Source organism: Pomacea canaliculata, linkage group LG5, assembly GCF_003073045.1.
Source record: "Pomacea canaliculata isolate SZHN2017 linkage group LG5, ASM307304v1, whole genome shotgun sequence".
NCBI classification, from domain to species: Eukaryota; Metazoa; Mollusca; class Gastropoda; order Architaenioglossa; family Ampullariidae; genus Pomacea; species Pomacea canaliculata.
Genome location: NC_037594.1, coordinates 8,935,862 through 8,959,189, shown reverse-complemented (window position 1 = coordinate 8,959,189; position 23,328 = coordinate 8,935,862). Strand labels below are relative to the sequence as shown.

General features: G+C 41.2%; 1 protein-coding gene across 2 annotated transcripts; it reads left to right on the top strand.

Annotated features, from left to right (window-relative positions):
- Positions 1-1,652: 1,652 nt before the first annotated feature.
- LOC112565347 lies at positions 1,653-19,487 on the top strand. Of its 2 annotated transcripts, XM_025240754.1 has the most exons (3): positions 1,653-1,922; positions 16,685-17,069; positions 18,581-19,487. In XM_025240754.1, exons 1-3 carry the CDS (start codon positions 1,910-1,912, stop codon positions 18,765-18,767), a joined length of 585 nt encoding a protein of 194 aa, XP_025096539.1. In that variant the 5' UTR covers positions 1,653-1,909; the 3' UTR covers positions 18,768-19,487. The 2 variants fall into 2 exon arrangements, with proteins under 2 accessions (XP_025096539.1, XP_025096538.1); XM_025240753.1 differs by lacking the exon at positions 1,653-1,922 and having other exon boundaries at positions 15,819-17,069.
- The last annotated feature ends 3,841 nt before the right edge of the window (positions 19,488-23,328 follow it).

Below are 23,328 nucleotides of genomic sequence, written 5' to 3'. Positions count from 1 at the left end.
CGTGTCCAGCCTGTGGCGAGACGAAGATGAGAATGACCATGGAGACTGTGGAGACTGTGGACTGTGGAGACTGTGGAGACTGTGGAGACTAAATAGGCAGAAAATGAGGAAAGCGGTGGGATATCAAACTGTTTCATTACTAACTCAAAGTGTCAACTAACTAAGCCATGATTGTTTATGATGTATATGACATAGTGCTGGTAAGTGAATAGAGATGTTTGACTCTCCACTTCTGTTTAATGTGCTTACCTGTAAACCTGCCACTAAATACACCAAGAAGTGAAACACTCCCCACCAGAAAAAAGCATAATTGCTTTCTTTTCATGTTTTAAAAATTTCTGTTTTTATGGGTTAGGCATTTAAGAATAAATAACGAATTTTATTTACAGTCAGTTTAGACAGTCTATAAATCCAACACAACAACACGATGCTTCAGAAATATTCAAACATTTTAAGTTATCGAGGAATCGTATTTAGATAATGTCCACTATTACAGAGGAATGAATTAAAACAATTTAAACTAGTGTGTTGATACACATACAATAAAATTTTTGAAGTAGCAAATAAGCACATATACGAATAACTGTAACGAATGAATGTCAAACCTGAAGGTATATATTTTCTCAAATTACTTGTTAAAGACATTGTGGACAGAACAGAATATAAACACAAATCATACGCCGATGATGTCCTTTTGAAAAAAAAAAAAAAAACAGAAATATTTATCCCTTTATTACTCCTTGACTGGTATCAGTCGTTGTTCGTAAGCCAGGTCTTCCTCTGGCCATCACGACCACCTTCTAAGGTACTGTGAAGAAAAGTCTTCGACAAAGTGTTGTGCCGGGTCACATGGCCAAACAAAACACCGGAAGTAAAGGTTCCTGATGTCCTACGAGTGTGGCGACCTCTTCGAACCGTACCCTCATGTAGATATTTGCTCTGCGGTTGCCAGTGATCATGACTTTTCTTGTTATGCTGGTCTCTATTCCATTTACTTTAGCACTGTCTGACAGTCTGTTGGTAAGACTTGCATTCTTTGTTGGTACCTGATATCCAACAATGTCGTCTGCAAAGCTTAGGCTGCAAATCGGCCCTCCACCGATAGAAATGGAAGTGTGATGGTCGTGGTGGGTTTCACGCATGATTTTCTCTAAGATGTTAAAGAGAACAGAGGTAGGATTGACAGACGACTACCTCCGTGTTAAACAAATCGTCCATTACTCACTGAGCTATATACTTTCCAAAATCTTTGAAGAGTAATACATTTCCATAAATAATGTTGAATGTTATCTTTCTTGTCTCTACAGTGACCGCAAAGCTCATTTCGCTCCATGCCCGTGTTGGCCCTCACATTTTGATCTTATATACGATATTTGCTTAACCACTTATTTTGAAAAATGTAAGTTTGTTACAGAAATACAGTTCCATTCAACGTTGTTGTTGATGATGATGATGCCTGTTGGTGAAGTTAGCTTGGCCTTCCCATGCAAGTCACGTGCAGCTCAGGTCAAACTTGGACCATCGTCCGGGACTGAATCAGATCGGCAATCGAGTGAGTACCACCCCCTACTTGTCGCCAATGCCCCTCCCCTCCGCCTCCTCCATCACAGTCCTCCCTAGCCTCACCGGCTGGCTCCCAGGTCTCGCACCTGCAAGCGAGAGGGAGACGGGATGAGAAAGATGTGGTAGCGGGATTATCGAGAGCGAGGCGCCGACGATGATGACAGCGCCCTCCCACTCTCCGCAGCAGCGGCCTCTGGTGGCGAGTGTCGTGGTCGGAGGCTGAGCGTGCGGTGACGGCGTGGGAGGGCGGGTAGAAGTTGTCGCCGACTATATAGGTGAACGAGCCTGGTCGTTTGCCCTCTGACATCACGTGCACCATTCCATCACTTTCAGTCTTCCTCCAACGATGAGTGTTTCCGGTGAGTCCGTTGCTGTTTTATTTATTAATTTATTTCAGTTATTATTTTTTTTAATCTGTTTGTGTTTACATGTTCTTGCGATACTGTCTCCGACTCAGTGTACTTCCTTTCGAGTTTCATTTGTGCTTGTGTCTGTTTCTGGTTATTTCTGTGTCATACTCGTTTATTAGTTTCACCTCCGTCATTCCATGTTTCTGCATAATGATATAGTCCGTCATGACATGTCTCTATATCGTGACAGAATGTTTTGATCGAGCCTAATCAATCAAGCACACACGCCTACAAACAGTCTGTCTTTCTGTCTGTCCGTTTGTCACGTCCTGTGTGATTCCAAAATGGACGAGAGAGCAACATGTTCATTAAAATCGCATAAGAATAGTTATCAGTAGGAGGGATTTCATAATCAGTATCTAACTATAAATCTTTTGTACCACAGGGAAAAAAAGATATTTCATTTTAAGAAACTATATTTATTATATGACGCTAATGATGATGACCATTATGATGATCGTTCTTAACTTACGAGGTCTGCACGAAAAGTACCGGGACTGGTGTCACACACAATTTATTTCAATTTCAAACAACCAACTACATAATTTCCCATTCACAATAATCCCCTCGAGTCTAATGCACTTTTCCATCCATCTCTGCCATGCATCTATGCACTGCTGGAAGGATTCTGGGATGCCCCTGAGCTCCGCTGTTACGACCCCCTTGATGATCTCCGCGCCTTCAAAGTGGGTCCTCTTCATGACCCCTTGAGCTTGGGAAAGAGAAACATGGAGCAAGATCAGCTGAATAGGGAGGTTCTTTTCAGCCATGAATTGCCGGATGCCCAGGGCATTGTGAGTAGGGAACTGTCGTGGTGAAGCAACCACCATTGGTCCTGCCACAACTCTTGTCCAGCAGTACATAAAAAATTATTTATTTCTATGGAATGAGCCGAGTACCAATCACATAACATATTAACCATCACCAGCAGCACAAGTGCATCCTTAGTGCTAATAAGACCATCTACAAATAAACAAAAGGTTTTAGTTCATCAGGAGAATTACACTGTAACACCAGTCGTATTCTTCTTCCTCAATCGACGAAATTTGTCGTTGATCAGCTAATGTTTCCATTCTTGTCTTCTTGATGACAACATTCTTAATTTAGAAACAATCAGCTTATCTCTCTGCCGCGCTCATTGTGATAGTTCATTAATCTTTTGTTCTTCACTTAGAGGCTGGATTAGGGTTTTCCGTCCTCGCAGTTTCATGTCCGATCATTATGAATCCTGTCACCAAGTAATCTGCTTTTCCTGGGGACTAATCATAGGTGACTCATAGAACACAGTGTCACACGCTCGACAACGGTATTTCACTGCAAACCACACTGACGAACACGACTTACACAGACACTCATGCGAGTAAGGGGGATGCCTATGTGTTCGTCCTTCTTCTTTTTTTTCAAAAGGTGATTAAGCGTGGATTATAACTCTACGACAACTGTTGACATCAGTGATGTGTGTGTGAGAGAGAGAGAGAGAGAGAGACAAATGATGGGTGTTTATTTACGAGTGTAATAAAATAAACAAAACTATCTTTTTACGTCTAGCCTTTGATCTAATGAAAGGAAACTGAAACACTTCTACAAAACAAAGGCATTAATAAAAGAAAAAATTGGTATGGGTACAAAGATGGAGGGGTTGATGTTTATTTGACATAGATTTTTGAGTAATGAATGAGTAACATAAAGTGCACGTTAGTAAAAAGTACATATGAGGCACGTGCTACCTCCAACATCTCGTCGTTCAACGACCTGAAAGTTAGATGACGACCTCAACCTTGCTTTATTATTATTAAATACCGACACCTGGCCGCACAAGAACGTGTCTTAAATTCTTTTACTATTTCATTTGTTTGTCTAACATTGATTTTCAAGCATTTTCTTTCAGGAAGAGACACCAAACTGATTCACGCGGCTTTTATACTTTCACACATTTTAAAAAATACACTGAAGCACAGGACACTCGTCCAGAAATATCTGACAGGTCAAAATTCAAAATTTCGTACTCTGCCGTGTACAATATCAATAAAATAATAAAAACAACAACAAAATACACGCTTTATCTCTTTATTTCTTTCTTCTACATGTACATCTTTCTTTCATATTTCTTTCTCTTCATGCAATTTACTAAATGCTTTTGTTGATGTACAAGACATTAACGACAGCTGCGATGCATATCATTGAGATTCGTTCTTGAAAATGAATGCCGAGATGCACATAGAGTTCAGATGACAGAATAAATGCGAGAAAAGAACGAGGATGAAAAATTAAGGTAAAAAATTAAGAGGATTAAGAGGAGAAGAACGAGGATGAAAAATTCAGGTAAAAAATTAAGAGAAAATCTGTGTAAATTTTACCTTTTCTTTCTTCTTTCTGAAGTGACATCAGTTATCTGTGACGATCTGTTGCCAGTTTAAGAGCACGGCAGAAAAAGTAAACATAAATTCGAATATGCTTTTATGTGTTCTCTAAAGAACAATAAAAAATAGAAAACCTTATCACATTATTTATTGATGTCTTGCTCTACAAACGACATTAAGTGGAATGTATCGTTGTCAAGAAGGGAACCATCTTTGTGTAAGCGAGAACTTGAGAGAATCTGTGGCATAAACACAGAATATTCTGCCTCGATGTTTTAATTTCTAGGCTTTGTTTCCGGTCATTTTTTATTTACCAATGCTATCTTTCTTTGCTTCTTTCCCGATAAAAAAGGAGAGTGAAGGAAGGACTGTCTGTAATAAACGAATGTTCGTTCCAAGCGTGATATGAAGGTTTGGAAAAGCTCGTGACAGACGTGACCTCTCATCACCTTCCTTAGGTATGGAAACATGAGCGTGTTAATGAAGTCCCATATGCTATTCTGGTTTCTGGTGCCCAGATGAAAATAATATTTTTGTCCAATTTTTCACTGTTAACTATTTGTATCCGATTTAAAAAGCATGTATTAAAATGGAAGAAAGAAAAAAAGAAGAGAATCGGCAAAAAAAAAAAAAGGATTCTGTGTAGATGCCATCGCTGATGTTCCTATTGCAGACTGCGAAGGTTCCTCTAATCCACTTCAGCTGTTTAAATTTTGTAAACATGTAACAAAAAGTAGCTGCTTCTGTTTGTTTGCTCGAGTGTTGTGGGAGGTGTGTAACGCCGACCTTATCTAGCAACGGTTATTTTTCTGGCGACAGAAGCAAAAATTTAATGAAATGAAGTCCTTCAACGGCTGCAGTCGGGATTTGATAGATGTTTTGATCGAGGTGCAGATCAGCACCAAGCTTGCTCAATGACTGGTAAACACAGGACGAAAATCACGAACTTACACCTGACACTTATCGCCGCGATACTTACAACAGGTAGTCACGTGACACTAACGGCTTTTCCACGGTTGGGTGGCGGTGGTGATTGAGTGGTGGAGGGGTAAAGGTGGACGTGTTCATACTGCACTTTTCTCGAAACTAGCTTTGTGTGAGAACGGTGTTTATCTCCTCTCCCAGGCTGGTTTCTGTAACCCTGTGTGGAGTCAGGCACCCGTTCCAGACACCTGAGTCGACTGAGGACAGTTCGCTTCCACACTGTTATCATGCCGGCACCCCTCCAGGTTCGGACATCAATGCTCCAACCACTCGGATACCCGCATCCCCGACTCTGTTCCCCTAAACATGAGGCGAAAAGCGTATTAAGAAGCGTCCATTGGCTGGTGATGGCTAATTACCCAAAATGCACCTACTGGGAGGGTCGTAATACTTGTAGAGTGCATCCTTATTTAGAGATCATCTCATGAGATCGGTCCATTACACCAAAAAGCATCTCCAGAGGTTGGTTATTAACTAGGAGACATCCAATGAGCTCGGTTCAGCGGACAAGTAGTGTTTACTGACTTTGATAGTAATAAACGCTAAGCCTGCTTCTTCGTTAGCAACAGTCACCTCGCAAGTCACGATCTGGTGACAGAAGACATGAGAGTAGAAAGAGAGATGCCACGTATGCCGGTAAATCACATACAGACTAACAGACACACAACTTGGGAGAAAACTAGTCATACAGAAAGAACAACAGATAATCCACCGACAGAACAGACATACACACCAATAAATAGCTGGACGGACAAACAATGAATGGTTAAACTTTCTTTCTTTTATTTTAACTTTCTTGGTCAATTTTATGCCCTTCTCCACTCTTCAGAAAACTCTTGTATATACATTTTATAGATGAAAAGTGAGAATAGTACGTAAAAAGAAAATTTTCCAGCGAAGAGTGGTTCTGGCATCTCTGGAGCTTGGTGACTGGTTCCCGCTCTTGTTTGCGCCTCGTCACAAGTTAGGGGCTCCCGGACAGTTTAGCTGACACGTGCGCGTGCTTTTTTGTGTTTAATTCTACCTCATCTGGTTTAGGAGGTCTGTAATTGGACAAAAAAAGACAGGAGTGAACAATCTATTGTTGTGCTTGTCGATTTGGCTGTGAGGCCAAATAATTTGAGCAGATCGCAGACAACCGACGAGTGTCTCCTGCCTGTCCTGCCGGCGCCACAGCCAACACTGCTTCAATTTTTATATATTTTAAACATTTACTGGTAAAAGCCACCCACACACTTTCATTCATTTCTGTTGGGTCAAATTAATGTGTGCAATATCATTGTTAAGTTCCTGAAAAACTCCCACTCTGTTATAATTTGTGATGCTTACAAAGGTCGAACTTGTTAGGGTGATCAGCATGTAATAGTCTGTCCACCCACATTCATGTTCTAGTTTTTGTGCTCATTGTAAATGCCGGTAATTTTTATGTACCTGCTTTATGACTGGCTCAACTGATAATGTCTGCCACGTTTTCCATCATCCCAACGAGCTCTGCAGGTTTTGTGATATGCTTTAGAAAAATGTTCAATACCCTTCCTGTTTGGTGTCAAATAATCGTTTTATTAAATTTTCGTCTCGTTCTTTTTCTTCCTCGTCTCAGGTTTGCTTTAAATTTTAAAATTCCTATTTTACTTTTATTATTTGCCTTTGTCGGTCATCCCTTGTCCATCAGCCTTCATGCATATTTGAAATTATTATAGTTTTGATTTCGAGCTGCTCTTCTTTCTGTTATGGGAAAACTGTCATTTTCTTTGCTTTTTTCTGAAGGACGTAAATCAGTTGTGATCCTTGTATTTTTCTCCCAACAGCTCTAAGTTCCCTTCTTTATACATTTTGATTTTGACATCCTTCTGACATCGCAAGGTTTCAGTGTTCAAACTGTTTGTATTGGTTTCCTTCTTGATTAAATTGTCCGAAATATTTGTATTTATTAACTTTTCCTGTGAGCATTAATTTAAAAGAAAGCTTTTTGCATTGGCCTTGGATGAACTTCATTTAAGGAAAAAAATGGTAGGCACAAAACCAAGGGAAGACGAAAATGGAGAAGGAAAAAGAGAAGAAGAAAAGACAAAGGGGCTTAAAATTCAGGATAGTTTTAGTGGCATCTTTGCAACTTTCAGATTAAGCAACGTAGAAAGTGCAAAGGTAGGGACACACACACGCACTCGCAGAGAGAGAGAAAGTATGGAAGACCAAAAGGTTTGTCAAGCTCCAAAGCTAAAAGTCAGACACTCGACATCTTCACGTTGGCTGTTAGCGAGGGAGGGTATAATGATGTGCCCTTTGTAATCCCCAAGTCCATTTTGTGAAACCAAGCAAGAGCTCACTGAAGGACAGACGAAGGAAGACATCGAGAAGAGAGCTGGATATATTCTGTGAAAGCAGAGTATCTCAGGACTCTTGACTATTCTGAACTTCATCACTGTCTGGTCAGAAGCAATCAACCCAATGTTTTTGTATGTTTTTTTAAACAAATATCAGTTCATAGTATTTCGTGAGTGAACTCGACATCGCTTGTGCCCTAAGCAGCTGCACAGCATCAGCTGAAGGAGGTGGATGTTTCTGGAAAACGTCAGTGCTAAAAGTTCACAACCTTTCTTCGAAAAGACTGACACAACATTTCAGTCAGCCACCATACCTGCTAACCTCTTTCTTGCATTTACCTATTGTCCGAGGTTTTTCGTGTTTTTCCCAGGAAACTGATAATGTAAGGTCGCAGCCATTGCATGAGGTTTGAACACGTGATAGATAACCGTTGCCCCAGCCGACCTTTGTGACGTCACGGGAATGAAACCTTGACCTCTTCCTGCTGGTAAGACCTTCGGGAACAGAACAGAATTTTTTGCTCAGGTTTTGGGAAGTTGCCATCTTTCAATCAATTAGAACCTGTAAATGAATTAAACTAGACCTACCTGACTCTAAAATTCTTTATCTGTAGCATTCCCCGCTCTATGTATCGGATGTAACTATTAAACTTAAAGAAGTCTTCAAAGAGAACAGGGAGTATGCGTACTTAATTCCTATATTTCACAGACTCGCCATGATACAACAGTGAATTCTACTCACACTTGTGCCTTTGTCCGTTTAAAGTGGAAGGAAATGTGGTCGACAGGAAAGTGTTAAACGCCCACGAATTTGAAGGCTCAGAAGTTTGCTGTGATTTTAAAAGAGGGACCGCAGCTATAAGCCAATGAAACCCACGGACAAAAATATTCCTATAAACGTGGTTTTGCTGGCAGAAAATCCATGATTATGTTATACATCACAGTAGTCCCATAATCCCTAGTTGCTGAGGAAAACCCGTAACACCAGGCAAGTCCGACGAAACTCACTAATTTAAAAATAATGTTGTGCTGTACCTAACCTTTAATTTTCAATACTAGATTGCTCTCTGTTGAACATCTACTAATATTTAAGTTGTCACAGCCTACGAGCAAAACTTGATGTACTTCTCAAGCGATGCTCATCGTCAGCCAGGTTATCCAGATGGGTTTCCAAAAATAAAATGAAACACCCACACATACTCCTAAGGTTTCTGTAACATGGCGCTGTCATGTAGAGAGCTCACTTGAGCTTTTCAGGCAATCACAATTAAAGAAGATTATTTGCCTGGCGATGACAATTCGTTGCTAGACACTTCTTCACTCCTTTAACAAGGATGTGCGGCTTATCGACTCGAAAGATTGGAATCCATCGGAAGTCTCAGGACTCCCCTGACCCCACAACACCAGGAAGAAGACAGCAAACCAACGTCAGGTTGAAACAGTGTTGCACGTGTCGGGCGGAAATGAGATCATTGACATAGGTGGTGCTTCGCGGAGCAACTCTTGTTGCTGATGAGCTGTCAAGCCCTCCTCGTAATAGAAACTCTGTCTTGTGGGTGGGCAGGAGGAGGGGTATCGGCGCCAGCAGCAGCAGCATTCTTGACATTTTAACACGGGGAGGTGATAGGTGGTGGGAGGAAAGGCCATCAGACTCACAAGAACTAAGAGTTTGCTTGGTGCTTCCTTTGTAATTAAAAGGTTGAAATATTTTGTTTCTGGTGGACGTTTTGCAACTTAGGTTATGTTTTATGTGTTTAAAGACTTTCACAGGCAATCGGACAGCGAAAATACTGATCGCCGATTATTTAACCCACTACCAACTGCCTACATAGATAAGTACTCACAAAAAAACAAATATCCACATTTCACGACCATGAAAATAAAATAAAAATCTTTTTGGGAAGATGTGTGAACATATTCGGAAAATTAGAAACAACAAAAGGACGATGAGAGTAAGCCTTTCATCTTCCTCTCGTCACCTGTGAGACGTGGCTAGAGCTTGTCACTGGTCTGTCAGGGGTTCGGTCGTCCTCTCTGTTGGCGATGATTGGTTGAAGGATGTGTCTTCGTCCACTGGCATCCATGTTGTAGGCCTCGTGTAAATGCTTGAAGTTTAATGTAAGGGAACAACTTTTGAAGCACTTCTCGGATCTCCGTCAATGCAAGCTGTGCACGTGGTCGGCAAAACAGGGGGCGACACGACTTCAGCATTCTCAAAAGTCGAGGGCCTTTTCGTCGAGACCGAGACGACCTAGGAGGGCAATGACTCGGGAGACAGGACGATTGGTTGAGAGAACCTTGACACAAGGGACCAGCCAGCAACAACGAACTGTCGACACTGCTAATTGTCGTTGCAGAAACTCCAAGAACTATATGGCCAAAACTTGTGTCATCGACTTTAAAAAGAAATTTGATAAGTCTATCACGAGGACTGTGGCATGTAACTTAACTTCAAATAAGGGCACTATACAAGAAGTGAAGTACTGTTCAACAACCACTTGGGAGACTTCTATCAGATGCCCCCTGTCGCCTGTAATGTTCAACAACCACTTGGCAGACTTCTATCAGACGACAACGGATGCCCCCTGTCGCCTGTGCTGTTCAACATCTTCCTGGAAAACCTTACACAAGAAACCCTTCACACTCACAACACGTTCATTTCAATCGGCGGAAGGTCCCTGAGCAACCTGTGTTTTGCAGATGGCATTGACCTGATCCAGGGCAGCAGGACCTCACAGTCTGATGGGCAGCGCGAATGCATGCGGGATGGAGACCAGCACCAAGTCACCAACGGGGCATTGCAAAGTAGAATGAATACACGAATGAATACAAGGCTCGAAAATGTAAACAGATTTAAGTACTTGAGCGCCACGCTTTTCAAAGATGGCAGCTACTCGGGAGACATTTGCATTAGGATCGCAACAGCGACAACAGCAATGGCCAGGCTGATGAGGATCTGACGCAGCAACAAAATCCGGGTTACCACCAAGTACAGGCTGTACAAATACCTGGTAGACGTGGACTGCGCTCTCTGATACCCAAAGAAAAATCCCAACATTCGAATTCAAGACCAAGAGGGTCTAGTTCGGCCATCTGACCCGGGATGACACTTGGTTAAAACCGTTTTTCTGGGCACCATGAGAGAAGGTTAACAACGACGTCGACAGAACATAGTGACCTAAGTGTCGAGCCTTGTCAGCTGCTGCATCTAGTCACATCTTCCCCTCGACGACTGGAACTTGAAAAGAAATTCTTTGTTACATCGCGTCCTGGGCCGAGTGGTCGACGAGGGGTTGGAATTCGGGATTCATGGAGTATGTAGATGTGCGTATCATAGACCGTTCATAAAAAGTTAGAAGGAAAGGGTAATAACGGCTTGGAACTTGGGAACTTAGGAAATTTTAAGTTTTTCCTAGAACAGATTTCGTTAGGAAAAAAAGATTTTGTATCGTATTCTTGTAGTTAAGGGGAAATGAGCAAATAGGTGAGAGGAAAGCTTGCTTTGCTGACTGGCAAGTTTGCAGACGGGTTAACTGCTGATGATTGATTGATTGATTGATTGATTGATTGATTGATTGATTGATTGTGCTCAATAAACGTTATTCGATTAAAAAAAAGAGAACGACGAAGATAGGATAAGATAATCGATGATGACAGACGCCATACGGCATACAACTGAATGACAAGTGTGGGGGCGGAGAGAAGGGTTGGGTTCGGAATAAAAGTTTCCTCGCTCAGATCTCTTGTAAAACTCAGGAAATTGTCGTCTGCCTTCGTGTCAAGGGTTTTCGGGAAACATTAACAGATGGCATCACGTGTCATTGAGGGGTCAACAAGCTCACTGATTCTGGTCGTGATTGCGCACGAAACAAGGCGCGCGTGACCCGCCCTGACCCCTGTCCACATCCCTCGTCATGCTCTCTGAATGGAAGCAGGGTCTACTCTGTTCGCCTCACTGCCCGATTGCCTCGATGTCCCGATCCAGAAAACTACACCTTCCCCCCCCCCCCCGACTAAGCAAGGGCGGTGGCGGATTGTGGAATGGGCGGGCATTTCCATTTTGATGGAAACGGAAACCACTGAAGCGAAAAAATTAACCCTGTTGATAGGTGTAAGGACAGCTCCCTTCTAACCAGGTCTCCTTGTCCAAGTCGTGCTCGCTCTTTATTACTTTCACAGGAGTAATTCTGATCACAAAAATTGTCCTTATTTTCTAACGGGTTGTTTTTTCGGGACGTATTTTTTTGCATTTTTTTTTTTTTTTTTAATTTGTAAGTTTCTGAAGAATCTGACAGTAGCACGTGTCCTTGCTAAAAATAGCCACTTTCAATCTTGAATTGCCTCGGTCTGATTATTTCTTTCTCACTCTGATTGATCAATAAATCCATACTAGGAAATGTAATCAAGAGTAAAATATGTCTTGTAAAAGTATGTTTTAATTTATTGAAGAATAAGCACAGAAAAATAAGAGTGTGAACGCGTAGACGAACACTTCACAAAACTCTCTCACGTGTGTGTGTGTGTTATAAATACACACAACGCTTTAAATATTCCTCCAGCTGAAAAATATACAAATATGCCTTATACATATATACAGATGATGTATATATTGTGTTTTCAATACACATCAATGTAATGCATCCTACTATACATATCTATTATAAGTACATTAATATTATTTTATTATCACATGGTTAAAGAGACAGTCTTTGTAATTCCATGCTCTCGCTCTCTCCCCCGTTCACTCCTTCCCTTCCTTCCCACCCAGCCCCACCCCTCTCTCCCCCCGACCCCGACCCCCGAGACGGAGGAGGGCCTGGTGATCAACAGCCCCACATTGATCCCCTGTTTGTCCAAGCTCCGCCGGCACGAGAACAAGCGTAGACACGTCGCCTCTTATTCTTCGCTTGGCAAAGCAGAGCGCGGAGGCCAGAATGGGCCTCGTGTTTGGACATCGTTGCAGGATCAAACTGCTAACACCGGCCTGCATCTGTTTGGGACTTCCTCCCGGTCTGCTGGAGAGCATGGCGCCGGAGATCAAAAGACAGACGCGACCCTTGATCGTGGTGGCGGAGCTGGCCGAGGGCTGAGCGCCATTAGGTCCTGGACGGCCTCGACGCCCACGCATCCTCCCCCAGGCTTGGTTTATTTTATTTTATTTTTTTATTTTTTATTTTATTTTTTTTTGCCTTAAATTTTCGTCGCTCTCTTCCTCAACATTAGAGTCAGGAAGACCTCTGTTACATAAATAGCATTCGATCCTCGGGCCACAGCCAGCAACAAGATAATCACGTGGACCCAGGTCTGTCCTGTATCGACACCAAGTTTATGCACCAAAATTTTGCTTGGACGCAGTTTTTATGCTTTCTGAATAGGAAATTTAAATTTGAATTGTATTTAAAGATTTTTGGTACGATGTTGGATTATCTTTGATGCTGTAATGATTTGATGTTTGAACCATTGTTTTAACACCGTTTCACGAGGAAATGCACACTTTAAACTTTTCTGTATATAATTTATTCACAGTAATATAGTTTTTCTGGAAAGGTTTATTTAGGTGGCAAAGCCTGTGATTTTTGAATGCGAGAATACGTAAACATTCCAGCGGTTCTACAAAAACTCAAACATACTCAAAGCCCATACAAGATGTACAGGTCAAAGGGAACTTGAGCTGTAGAGAGTAAAAAAACAAAATGTAAAACTCGTCTCAGTTCCTCAACTGTATTGTTATCATCGTTGTCGTCAAGATCGTTGTTTTTCCTTGATATTCCTTCAGCAACATTCTTTTTTTGCTGTGTATCTTCATTTAAAATCGTAATTTTATTTACAAAACCCTTACATTTCTTTTGTTCTGAACGTCTGTTGCTAGTTACAAATTGACTGTTGTTCTGCATTTCCTGGAACAGAAGCCTCCGTCTTCGAAGCATTCTCCTGGCATTAAACCTCCCCTCAGACTTCGCAGGCCTTTACATTTCCACCAATCTGTTGGATGCTACTGCTCTGCTTTGTCCGCACAGTGGGTGGGGTGGTGTCGTTAGAAAAGTCGTGACCACAATAGTTCTAAATCCGTTCCGAGCTGTTCGCTCTGCACAAATGAAATACAAGAAATCCCAACGGTGCTTCTTCCTCTTCTTCCCTAAAGTTAGTTGCAAGAGTCTTGGAATATCTTCCGAAAGAACACAGGTGCCCGGGAGAAATGATGTCAGCGGAGAAGATGGCATGCTGCGTGCTAATTAGGTAACCGTAGTCCCCGCCAAGCCACTCACAACCAGTGGAATGATCTCTGGCATGACCTCAAAACATCTCTGGCACTGACAGAGACTGGGCGCCATTGTTCGCCACATGGCCACGCAGTCGGTTGGGAGTTTGCTCATTGTCCAGCGAGCATCTTGTAGTGTAAATGACTGTCTTTGCTGGACACCCTGCGCCCTACCGCGAACTGGGCGTAACGAGGACTGACCAGCCTAATGTGTTTTTTGTTTGTTTGTTATTTATCTATTTTTTTTTTTACCATTTACCGTTCCATTCTCTTGTTGACGTCAGAGCCGAAAAAAAAATTTTTTGAACTGAGAAAAATATGATAAAAGCTGCTCTGTGTCGATGCCCCCTCTTAGAAAATGGAAGCTTTCTTTGTAATGGACAGATTTCTGAACACATTGATAAATGTTCTTTCACGCTTCGTTTGTGCTTCTCAGGCCTCGATGGTTTAGAAACATAGGACAAAGAGATGGAGAGAGAGATAGAGATCAGTACGTGGAAGGGTTGGAGCTGTGCATGGCTTAGTGTCTCTATACAGACAAGAGAACGAGAACCGGGGACAACTCCATGTCTTTTTTCTTTCTTCTATTTCTCTCTGCTACTGTCCAAACAAATCGTAGTCTTCATCGCACTTTGTAAATGAAACCTCAAAAAAGGACAAGAAATTTCCAGTCAACAAATAATGGAATCCCTCATTTCAAGAAGAAGCTGTTGGTAAAGAAAAATGTCAATTCTTCTCAAAATTTTCTATAGCCACTGTTACTATACCTCACCTTTAAATACAATTTTTCAAGAAAATATAAATGTTTCTTTCTCTTTATAACTAGTATAAAAGCTTCCATGAATACCGCTTGTTTGGAGACAATGTTCAAGCATTAAATAAAACTGACACAAGCATACGTTTGGTAAGTATGAACAAGAATTATAATTAGCTAAATATTGACTATATTTATTGTATGTGTGATTTGTTAGTTTCTTCATATTCCAGCTCATGTTTTCAAGAAAATACCCGGTGTAAGCAAACTGTCTAACACATACAAATCGAGACGACCTTGTACCCGGATATATGAGGTTGTGGCAGTAAAATTCCATGTTTATGGAGGACAACTACACAGTAAGAAGCCTTTGCCGACAGAAAAGCCAGTGGAAAATCTCTGCACTTCAAAGCCTTCCGATGTTTCGAAAACATCCAGTTTTTTTTGTTTTTTAATGTTAACCTTCTTCTTTTTCCCTGCATGCAAGACAACATCGCTGATGGCTGATATTTAGATAGAGGATTAATCCGACTACTGACAGCTCCCAAACAAAACATCATGGCTGCCAGAAGATGTTTTACAAACGTTATGACCCGGAAGTGAATTGTGAAGAAAACTGAACTTTCTTTACGGAGCTTACATTGTTTGTGAGCAGGAAAAATAAAGGAGAAAGAAAATGAAATGTTGTGATGGCGAGTGAGGTCGTTGAACCGTCTGGTGCGAGAGTGGACTGTCAGCCTCCTGGATGAGATCCTGACATCCATCCTGACTATCCTACATTTTGAGATCCTGCAGTGTTGAAAAGTTGAACTACTTGGAGAATACTGGCATGACAGAATAATGTTACAAACAATAACAAAGAGTTTTAACGCAGGTTGGACTCAGTGAAGTCTGTTGACATGTCTTATAAGATTTTCTCAGATTGCAAGTATTTACTTAGTCCAACCTTCTATCTGACTTGCTGTTTCCCTTTAAGCTTTAAATACACACGAGACAGGGAGGAATGGGGACTAGGGAAACCTTTATGGTTTCTGTTTTTCAAAGGTGGTGTATGTCTTAACATATTTGTAGCTTGAGCTAACATAAACATGATTGACTGATGGGATCACGTGATGACTACTGCAATCACTGCATCTTTTTAATGAGGGGATGAGTGGTTTGATGTGTTGATGAGTGGTTTGATGTGTTGGTTAACGGTTTTCAGACTCTTATTAGTTGATGTTGGTGTAACCAGTCAACTGAAATGTGCCGTTGAGCTGTTGAAGTAGAGTAAACTAAGAAAAAAAATTTCTGCTTCGTTTTCATCTGTCAGGGACACGTCAAGATTGCATTATGGCAAACTGAATTAACGCAAATTTGCTAATTTTTTATTTTTTTGTTTGATTTTTTAAAAATTTATTTATTCTGAATGCAACAGATGAACATAGAACCGCGGATCTCATGGAAAACTGACATTTCATGTCGATAAGTATAGGACTTGCAACAATTTGTGTATGTCTGCTTTAATGCTGAAAAAATGTTGATATTGCTATTATTGTGCACAAGGATTTGTGATTTCCAGGTACACTTCTGACAGCAAAATATTATCGAATTTCTCTCACTGGATGAAAAAGTTGTATTTTATTTAATATTTAAGAAATGTTTTACAAGCTATTACCACGTATTTACAGACATCTTAAAAACTTGATTCTTTATGCCGTTAACATGCCAGATTGATTTTCTGAAAAAGAAATGTTTTTATTTTGCTAGTTGTTTGGCTTTGTCCTTTCTTATGAAAGGGGAGGTGACAGGTGATTAGCAAGGTATCATCAGGCAATCACTTTCTACCTTGGCACGTGCTTATTTGGATGCTTAATGACCAGCCCTCTCCCAACCACCACTTCCAGTTTTGCTCGTAACTTGTTAATTTTTGTTTGTTTGTTTAATCTTGCTTATTGTTGATTTGTTTATGTTTTGTTTCTTTTTTTATTTGTGGTTTGGTCTTATTATTAGTGGTTTTGTTGTTTATTTGTGGTCTATTTCTTTTTTAGGTCAAGTGGCTCGGCAGATTCTGGTGCTGCTTCTCTCGACAGCAATTGTCTCCTCCTTTCTCTTCTCTTACGACGAGGACGAGAGCGAGGCTGACGTCGGGGGCGACGAGGGTCAAGGGTCGCCGAGCGACTGGGACGGGCCGTACTCCCGGCAGGCGCGGCTGATGATGGCGGCCGCCTACTCTCGCATCGGACTGCGCTCGTCTCTCGCGGGATCCCACGACACCTGTCAAGTGGACCCTGTGCGCATGACCATCCGCCCGCCACCCAAATACGCCCGCCTGTGTCAGCCCACCACCACCATCAGCTACGGGTGCCGCGGAGGATGTCCCTCCTACACCAGAGTCGATGACCGGAATGGCAGCAACATCCTGCGCTTCTGCAGGTGAGAAGCTGCTAGGGCTCAGGTGTGCTGTCAATCACCACCACCATCACCACCAATGTCCACCACCACCACCACCACCCCCACCACTTGCTCTGATCCTGACGCTATATGTCTGGGTCAGTGTGGGGGTCAGGAAAGACATGACCGCTGGCTGCCTCTGATTCTGAACCCGACGAGGATGGAGTGGGAGACAATTCTCACATCTTCAGCCTAGCGCTGCTAACATCCCAAAACGACTTACCCGAACCAAAGCCAGCTTCTGTTCCTTCGTTTGTTCATTCTCTTGTGTTCCAATATGTTCTGCTTCCGTCTGTTTGTCTCTCTTTTTCTCTCCCCTACCCCCGATCTTGATGGTCTATATTTGTTTCTCTTTTGCCCGTGAGTGTCTGAGCTTCCTGCTTTTGTATCTCTCATCACTTTCAGACGTCCACAGCCCAAACAAAGCAAGATTTACAAAAAAAATGCTGACGAAACCACACACGTTTGAAGAAAAAAGTGTTTGCTTGATTGGATTTCAATGAAGACTTTCGGGCTTGAAGCGCGTGATGGAACTTAGGGAAAGAATTGTATAGACTGAAAACATCACATACTAAAGAGAAACGAAGGTCTTTGAAGTGTGTTTTAGGGAGCTCTGGGGTGTAAGTATGAGAAGCCTTCTGTCTAGAAAGGGTACGCTGGGCTGATACATGTCTACACCTGACAGACGTCTGCACGGAAATAAAGGAACAAAGAAATCTAAGGAAGAAAAAGAAGAAAGAATAAACGACATCTATTAGTCACAGTAAACGATCGATGAAAGTCTCGGTCACTATGTAGAGGCACGGCATGAGAGAATGTGATGGATGTGAACTTTGTAAATAAGTATGGCACAGAAAGAAGCAGAGATAAACTCGAAGAGCTACAAAGTAAACTCAAAAATTAATACGCGAATCGGAGACAGCCGTGCATGAACAAGGAAACACAAGTAGATAAAAATAATGGTTCTGAAAAATTAATAAATGGAACCATGACTTATCTGAAGCCTTAATCATTGGAGGAAAATTGAAAATGATCGATACAGATGATTGCTGTATGTTTTAATATGAAAATGTCTTGGCAAAAGAAAGAAAAAGCACAACATAAAAAGCTTGCTAAAATGTAAGTAGTGAAAGCATACAGTCTGTGATGCCATGGGGAATAAGTATAAGAAGAATCATGGTCTGTTTGGAGGAAAGTTCATGATGTTTCTTTGCAGCCACCTCCGACCTGCCTACACGTGGATTTTCTCACCTGTAAAATCTCTCAAGACGACTTCACATCTTATGACATCCGTAGTTTCTAAATGATGAATGTCTGTTGTGGGGTAAGGGGAAAGTATGACATTAGCTCTAATCAGGTAGTGGAGGAAGATCAAGATCTCTTATTTTCTTATTCGTGCACTCTTTGCTTCTGATGTTTCTGCCTGCCTTCTGTTTTGACGAACCGTTTGGACAAGATTTCACTTTCTCATTCGTTATTTTCTTCACTTGCAGTTGCTGTAGAGATGTTGGGTTTGGATTCCAGCCGGTGAAGATGACTTGTACAGGCGGCTTTGTGCTGCTGGTCCATGTCAAGTTTGCTCGGGGGTGTGAGTGTCGGCCATGCTTTGCCTCACCCTCCACGGTGAACATGCAGAAGATCAGGGACCTGCTGCGGGAAACGTCGATCAGTATTGGATAACAGGACTGGTGATGTCATTTCCGTTACTTCGGAAAGTTCAACCTCATTCTGACCATCTCATCTCGTCCTATGTTGTTTGAAGCCATGGAAATGATTTCTGCAAAATTCTTTAGTTTCGTTTACTAGGGGTGAGATAAGTCCGAAACAGTGGAAGCTGATATATGAAGAACTTTATGCTATCTTTATACATTTAGATGCTGCTCAATTAGTGGCTGTGGGTGTGGTACATTTATTCTCAGTTTTCTTCATCGGGAAAATTTATCCAACATATTTTGTTAGTTAGTTACTAAATAATACATAGAATAGTGTGGAGAATGTCTATCTGGCTGTCATTTCCCATCCCTACATTGATTATTCAAGCATTCCGAGGCTTCAAACATCCATAGACAGTTTTTTTCATAAATTTTACATGGCCTATTGTTATTTTGAAGAACAGTCCGCTTTTTGTTGCACATCATATGGTTTTCATACATGATCTGTACATATACAATAAAGAATGAAATAATATTTTCGTCAAACTGTCCAGTGCGCTATTTGGGGGTTAAAGACTTGAGTGATAGAGTCAGCTTGTGATCCCATCATGACATGATTGTTGTTTGTTACAGCAATAGCAACATTCGTGATGACAAAGTGACAAGTTAGTGTTGATAACAATAGTTCTCAAAGAAATCTTTCGGCGTCGTTGGCTGAGTTAAGCGGAGACAAATGTAACGACCTGTTGCGAACAATCACAAGTTATTATTCGAGGAAGTGAGTGTATCGAAAGATTTTTAAATAAAATGCTTACTTCCACTAAATGTCATATAAGCTTAAAGTTTTATGAATTTATACTTCCTGTCAACTGACGGAATGCCTCAAGGTTGCTTCTACACCAGTAGTTACATAGATGCTCAGTTGTTAACATCGAAAAGTCACCAGACGCTTTTCAAAACATTTGGTTTTTGTCAGAAAAGATTTTGTGAATGAGTGAAGACTGGGGACGGAAGGAAAGACAAAGCTGACGCTTATTTTGCGAACAAAGCAGTGAGTGACCACTATTAAAAACTGATAAGTTCAACAAACATCGACCAGCTAAATAACAAAATAAGGATCCAAGGATTTGTCATTTATTGCCATTATCGTAGATCTTCCATTTCACATTATGATCTAGGAAACTACACAAAGACATTTTGATAAGACAGTTATAGCTCTGTGCTTGACCATGGATGAGATTAGTATCTGAGATTTGAACCGACTCGAAAAAGTTAATTCAGAGATAAAAAAAAAAAAAAAAAAAAAAAAAAAAACCAACACACACACACACATACGGGTGTGTCTGTATATTTCTATACATGTGCGCGCACACACACACAAATGCACAAAGCTTTATATGAGTTCGTGAACACACATTGGTGCATACATGCAGGTGCGTTTTGTGTATGTGGTTCTGACTTTGCCTGTGTAAGTAAATGTGTCTACATATGTCTTTAAATTGCTTAAATTTTACATGTGTCTATCTTTATTCATGTGTGTGTGTTTTGAAATAAGTACCAAACTAAAAAATGATTAAACTATGAAGCTATCTTGAGCTGCCACAAACTGCGTCACAGCGACACAAACAGGACACTTCGGGTCGAGCAGTGCGATTCCCTTTCTCTTGATAACTGCACATAATTATAATCTACTCAAAATGTCACAAGTGCGGTTAAAAACTCCCCGATTTCAAATGAGATTTTACATGTTTATTTCCTTTGAGTTCTTGCCGGGTGTTTCCTGATAAGTTTTGTGTGTAAGAGTATCTTCATGTATTAATTCTTTCTTATGTGTACAACAATGAGTGAAAGAAATGCATTACTGCAAGAAGATGGTCAAAGGGAGATAACTATTTCTTAGACAGAAGTAGTTTACGTTTCTCGACTACCTCCCCTGTTCTACACCAGTCGGACGAGATTACTGCCAAACTAGAACCAAACCTCGAGAGAACAGTTTTTATATTTTTGTATTTGTATCCGTGAAGTTTCTTCGACAATATTTGCACAGGTATTCAGAAAACCAGATGACTCAAACTGTCTATTCTTCTCACTCCTCGTTTTTATAAATGCGTGAGACTATGAAGGCCCGTGCGCGCTCGCACGCACACACTGACAAAAATAAGAAAGAGAGAGAGAGAGAAGATTGAGATAAAAAAAGGAAAAAGAAACGAAGAATTTTTTATCTAGTCAGAAGACAGAGCAGCAAGGAAGAAAACAATTTCAAAAGATTTCTTTTGCAACTACCTAAAAGGGCAAAAATATTAATTTTTTCTGACTTCGGCTGACTATTTCTGTTGTAATATCAAAGTTTTATAAAAATGTGATTAAATAAGCAGACAATAGCGCTACCCTATCAATTAACCACAGAGTAAGAAGCAACTGAAAAACTCAGAAACCGACAATTTAAAGTGAAGTAGGAGCAACAGAGGGACATCGATAAGAAGACAGGGTGCATTGATGCAAAAAAAAAAAAAAGTCAGACGTTCATCTTGCGTGAGATGTGAATGTGAGTAAAATAACAATATTATTTAAAATGTCTGGGGAAAACACTTTAATACCGTATAGACTTTAAGCTTCCATCAGGGAAAACAAAACAAACGAAACCAACTTCAAAGCTTTATTTTGTGTACCTCAACAAGAAAAGATATTTAAATTTCAGTATCACTGAGCATAAAAATCGTGACTGAGCAATGCCAGATATGTCCGAACATGTTTAACTGGAGTTTAACAAGATAATTCACTGTTGTGCACTTCAGTTTCGTTTAGGAAGCATATTCTACGATCAGTTGGGTGACTATGGTTATGGAGAAAGGCGAAGATGAAATTGGATACACTTGCTCCCAATCTTCTGTCGAACCAATCAGTCGCTGGTTGATCTGTCAAGGGTTTAAGAACAATTAGATGTAAGACTTTTATGCGTCGTTTAATGGATCTTTTAAAGTGCAGATTAAAAGCACGTCGCATTATTTCATCGCAGTTCTACGAGACTGAAAAAATAAAAATTGAAGGGAATTTGGTCCAATCCTTTGACGGAGGATTAATAAATCCGAATCTATGAAATCACACACACACACACACACACACACACACACACACACACACACACACACACACACACACACACACACACACACACACACACACACACACACACACACACACACACACACACACACGCGCAGATTAAACATGTCTATGAAGCATTATACAGGTTAATTAAAAGGTGGAGTTATGTGGTGAATACAATAGTGCATAGGGGAAACAACAATGTATAGACTAAAGTTATATTCACGACACAGATAATACAAGATGCCTGGACAAGAAATGTTGATGTAACGGAGTGTCTGGGGAGAGTGATGTTAAATAGTTTTTTAAAAATTTGTGTGATAGCAATTTCACAGAGGACGTGAAAGGACCAAGGCAAGAACCGCCGTTAATGAGCAAACGTAGATTTGACACTGCATCGTCTGCTCACTTACCCCCCGTCCCAGCATGTGTTCAGCGCTTGCCGATGTTGTTGAGGTTGGGCAGGTTGTAAAGCGTGTCCAGGGTACCTCCGTTTCGCTTAAGTGACGATCCCAGATCAAGCGGGTGTTCACTCATAGCCAGTTTGATGATGCGTGCAGCGTATGTGATGATGTCCTAAGACAAACAACGACCAGGGGCATCAAAGCCACACAACAAACTCTCCTCCCTCCCCTCATGTATAGCTCTTAAGAACTCTTCCATATGTGCATGCTTATTCTGCATGAGCGAACACGAAAGGACACACTTTCGTGCGAGCGCGAGTAAAGTATTTGTGTAGGCGCTGTCATTATTTGTGGTTACGGGCACAATCGCAAAAGGGGAACCACTCAGTCACAACACGTCAGTCCTAAGCAGTTCATGATTATTTCCCCTCGCTTGGAGCTGATTTGCCCCCTTACTCTTCTCGCTCTCCCTACCCTCAAGCGAACTTATGTGCTAGTCAGCTAGTGGCATCGGCGTACAGATAATTATTTCAAGAAACAGGTGCGGATGATGTTCTTCAGTTTTGTACTGTCTGATGTACTATTTTCTTAATTCCACTGAGAGAGCAGCACCCACTTCCATCATCTCCCCTTGCTCTCTCAAACTTTTTTCTTTGTGAATACTTGTGCGACATTTCATCTTAAACTGGGAGGCTTAACATCATACCAAGGGACACTACGGGTAATTAACCTCTCCTGTATTCTGAGATGTCTGTAACATCTTTCTACAACTGAAGGAGGGTCACTAGTTCTGAATTTCACATCTTTTTTGCAGGGTACAGAAGCTGCGATAGCAAATCTGATCAGCATCATGGAGCGTGATGAAATGGACTATTGTACAGTCGGTTTCTGTAAACATATCTGTGTTTGTGAAATATACTTCAGAAATGAATGAAGTGATGAATGCGAAGCTGACAACTAGAACGAGAAGTGTGTGGGCTTTCATCTTCACAAGTAAACCTTGTCTGCCACGAAACCTGTGTAGCACGAGAAGCTCTTCACATGTGAGAACTGCATCTGATGAGTTCCCGCCAGTCAAAC

Excerpts from the sequence above, each read along its gene's own strand:
- LOC112565347 (XM_025240753.1), top strand. The coding sequence starts at position 16,603 with ATGTTTTGTTTCTTTTTTTATTTGTGGTTTGGTCTTATTATTAGTGGT. Across the intron at positions 17,070-18,580 it reads AACATCCTGCGCTTCTGCAG|TTGCTGTAGAGATGTTGGGT; the intron begins GTGAGAAGCTGC and ends CTTCACTTGCAG.